Source organism: Limulus polyphemus, unplaced genomic scaffold (assembly GCF_000517525.1).
Source record: "Limulus polyphemus unplaced genomic scaffold, Limulus_polyphemus-2.1.2 Scaffold3, whole genome shotgun sequence".
Taxonomy (NCBI): Eukaryota; Metazoa; Arthropoda; class Merostomata; order Xiphosura; family Limulidae; genus Limulus; species Limulus polyphemus.
The window spans coordinates 2,563,911-2,566,941 of record NW_013665613.1 but is presented as its reverse complement, the minus strand read 5'-3'; the positions used below and the strand labels follow the sequence as shown (position 1 = coordinate 2,566,941).

At 28.5% G+C, this 3,031-nt stretch overlaps 1 protein-coding gene across 3 annotated transcripts in view; it reads right to left on the bottom strand.

The window, feature by feature from the left end:
* Nucleotides 1-3,031, bottom strand: part of LOC111088393 (EF-hand calcium-binding domain-containing protein 6-like) — a 102,559-nt gene that overhangs the window by 28,660 nt on the left and 70,868 nt on the right. For 2 of the 3 annotated variants that reach the window (XM_022398409.1, XM_022398508.1), the window contains exons 13-14: nt 2,591-2,773; nt 1,569-1,715 (exon numbers count right to left, since the gene is read on the bottom strand). In XM_022398409.1, coding sequence (XP_022254117.1) covers nt 1,569-1,715; nt 2,591-2,773 — 330 coding nt within the window. The remainder of the gene's footprint in view (nt 1-1,568; nt 1,716-2,590; nt 2,774-3,031) is intronic. The other variant, XM_022398458.1, reaches the window with a different exon arrangement.

The window sequence follows — 3,031 nt, the reverse complement described above, 5'->3', positions numbered from 1 at the left end:
AATTGTTTAGTCACTTCAGTAGGCTTGCACCCGAGACTTTAATACACACACACATATATATATATATATATATAATATCTTTTAAGGTGTATTGTATTGAATTCATCATTATTTTCATTTAATTTAGCAGTTTCCTGCTAGTTTAATATACTAATCTAATTACAATATTGATGAAATTCTAATTGAAATATGTATAAATGCTTAACATTTAACAAAATAGTAGTATGTTGCCTGACTTTATTTTAGTTTCATATAAATGTTTTGTAGATATTTAATTAATCCGAACAGAGTGACATTTTTCAAAATACATAATTTACAAATTTATGACTAAAAAGACAACCTTTAGTAGATTTTATTTAGCTGTCAGGAAACTTTAAAAACTTTACATTAAATATAGGTTTCTTAAAGCAAATATTGAAATACTAACAGCATAAAACTAAAGGTCATATATTAAAAATAACTAAAATAAGGTAATTCTTATCACACCTCAAAAGACATATAAGGCCAATGTTTAGCTCTAGTTTCCTGTGGCACAAGAGGATTAGAATGGTGACACATTACCCCACAATGGGATGTTAGTCCATTACAGGTTAACCCTCAGCTTTAGCTATCCACTTGTACTTATCATATAGATAGATAGACTGAAGCAGTTGGGGTAAAGTGTTGCTCAATGATACAACATGTCTTGGGCAAACCTCAAACTCAAAATCTTTTGTATAAAAATCCTAATAAAGCATTAACCATGTATTAGGCCATACTGCTCACATAAGTGATATATATATAGGTCAATTAACTTACAATCTTTTATTTTACTTGTTTTCAACATACATATATACTTTTTCAGTTATATTTGTCATAAGACAATTAACAGTATTAGCCTTATTGTATTTTAAAACACTATGCTTTTCATTTGGTCTTTTAGGATTTTTCCTTGGAAAAAGGGTGTATTATGCAATCACACCACACTATGTCTACCAAATCCATTCCCAACAATATGTTTTGCTCAATACCAGAGTTCATAAGTTTAACCCGACTGGAAATCAACAAACATCGTAGTAGTTAATTTGTTAGAATAAGAATTGTTATGGAGTAAATGCCTTCTGCTGGCAAATTGTGATTATAATCAACTATATTTGTCGTAAGACAATAGTATGAGACTTATTGTATTTCTAAACACTAAATTATTTATTTGGTCTCTTAGGGTTTTCCTGAGAAGTATATAATATTTTCTCAGAAACACCATAAGGGACAAATAGAGAATGTATATGGTGTTTAAAATTACAATAAGTCTAGTAGTATTGTCTTATGATAAATATAATTGCTTATTATCTCTCTTCACCAGCAAAAGTCATTCACAACATAACAATGTATTTATTTTTTAATGTAATTTTAATTATCAGAACCAATAACCTACAGAACTGACATTAGACAGCTCAGAAACACTAAAACATAAAGAAATTAAATCTAACTGATCTAAAAACTTATAAAATCATAAACTGAGGCTCTGATATATATATATCAAATTGATAATGTATTTCATTAAAGAGTTATTTGGTTAGGTTACGTACCTTTTCAATGTTTGCCAAACTTTGGTTTAAATGAATTTTAAGCTTGGATTTCAACTTTTTTGAGCTCATGTTTTGATACTTGTGTGCTAAATATTTCTTTTGCTCTTCAAATTGTTTCTCACTGAGGATTTTAGAAGTGTTTTTTCCCTATACAGGAAAATAAAGTGAAAATGCTTACTTTAAAATCAACAAAGCCATGTTGGTTAAAAAAAATTATTGTTTTTTTTTTCAGAAATGTTAAAAAAAGGCATTTGCTGATAGTCCAACTAGTAGACACCTAAGTAACAATTTCTTAAACATAAAGATTATAGTCTATGGTTTTCATTACAAATTACCAGTAATTTTACTGTAGTTTTGAATATTGATCAAATTATTAGTCAAAACTATTAGAAATATATATTATTTCCTGTTTATGAGCGAAAATTACATTTTGAAACAAGTCTCTTGCTATTTGAAAATCAAATGAATTTGTAAGTTCACCCTGTACACAATCTTAAAAAAGGTTACAGTGGTATATTCTAAATAATAGACAATATTATAGCACTGTAATTGATAAGATGTTAAGAAACAAAAACAATTAATAGTTAATGGTTATAATTTGTAACAAAATTATTGATTTTAATGAAGTAAAATTAATTATTTAATGATAGATTATTGTACCATCCATTAATAAAAATTTAATCAACAACCTTTTTCCTTATAAGTACTGCAGTATGTATTATTTTAGTGTTGTACAAATGAAATTTGAGCTATGGGTACATATTCATCATTTTTATCAACAAAATACGTGTGAAAGATAAGATCATCATGTTCATGACTCTATTACCTTTTCAGACTTAGGTTTATCTTGAATGTCAAACTAACACTTTGACACCACTGTAATAATGACAGCATTTCCTAACTTTTCACATTTTAGTTAATAAGACACTAACTTGAAAGTGCTGGGTAAAATAATCTAACAGTGAAAATCATTATCTGTGTAACAATTGAAAATGTTATAAATAATCATACATGTTTATTACCTGTTTGTTGTAGTTACCATTTTTTTCAAAAATATTGAGAAAATTTTGACATGGAATTAGGTTAGTATGTCCTGGATCAAGAAGAATCATCAATTCATGAAACTCTTCTTCTGTTAGTCGGAAAGACCATCCACATTCAATTGCTCTACGAAGTTCAGTCCTTGTAACTTGCCTGTCACCATTCTATAAGCATATTTGAAACAATGAAACACTATGTTATATAAAATTATAATTTAAATATTTCAAGTCATATTTAAACTGATACTCTTGGAGAGATGTACTACATGTTATTTCAGGGCCTCCACTAGTCAATCATTAAACTAAATATTAAAAAGCATGTTTTTCCCTCCTGAAAGATTATAATTGTCAGGCCCGCCGATGGGGGTGAGGGCAACTGTCCAGGGGCCCGGGCGAATGAAACCTGGTTATGCCGTAAAGCCC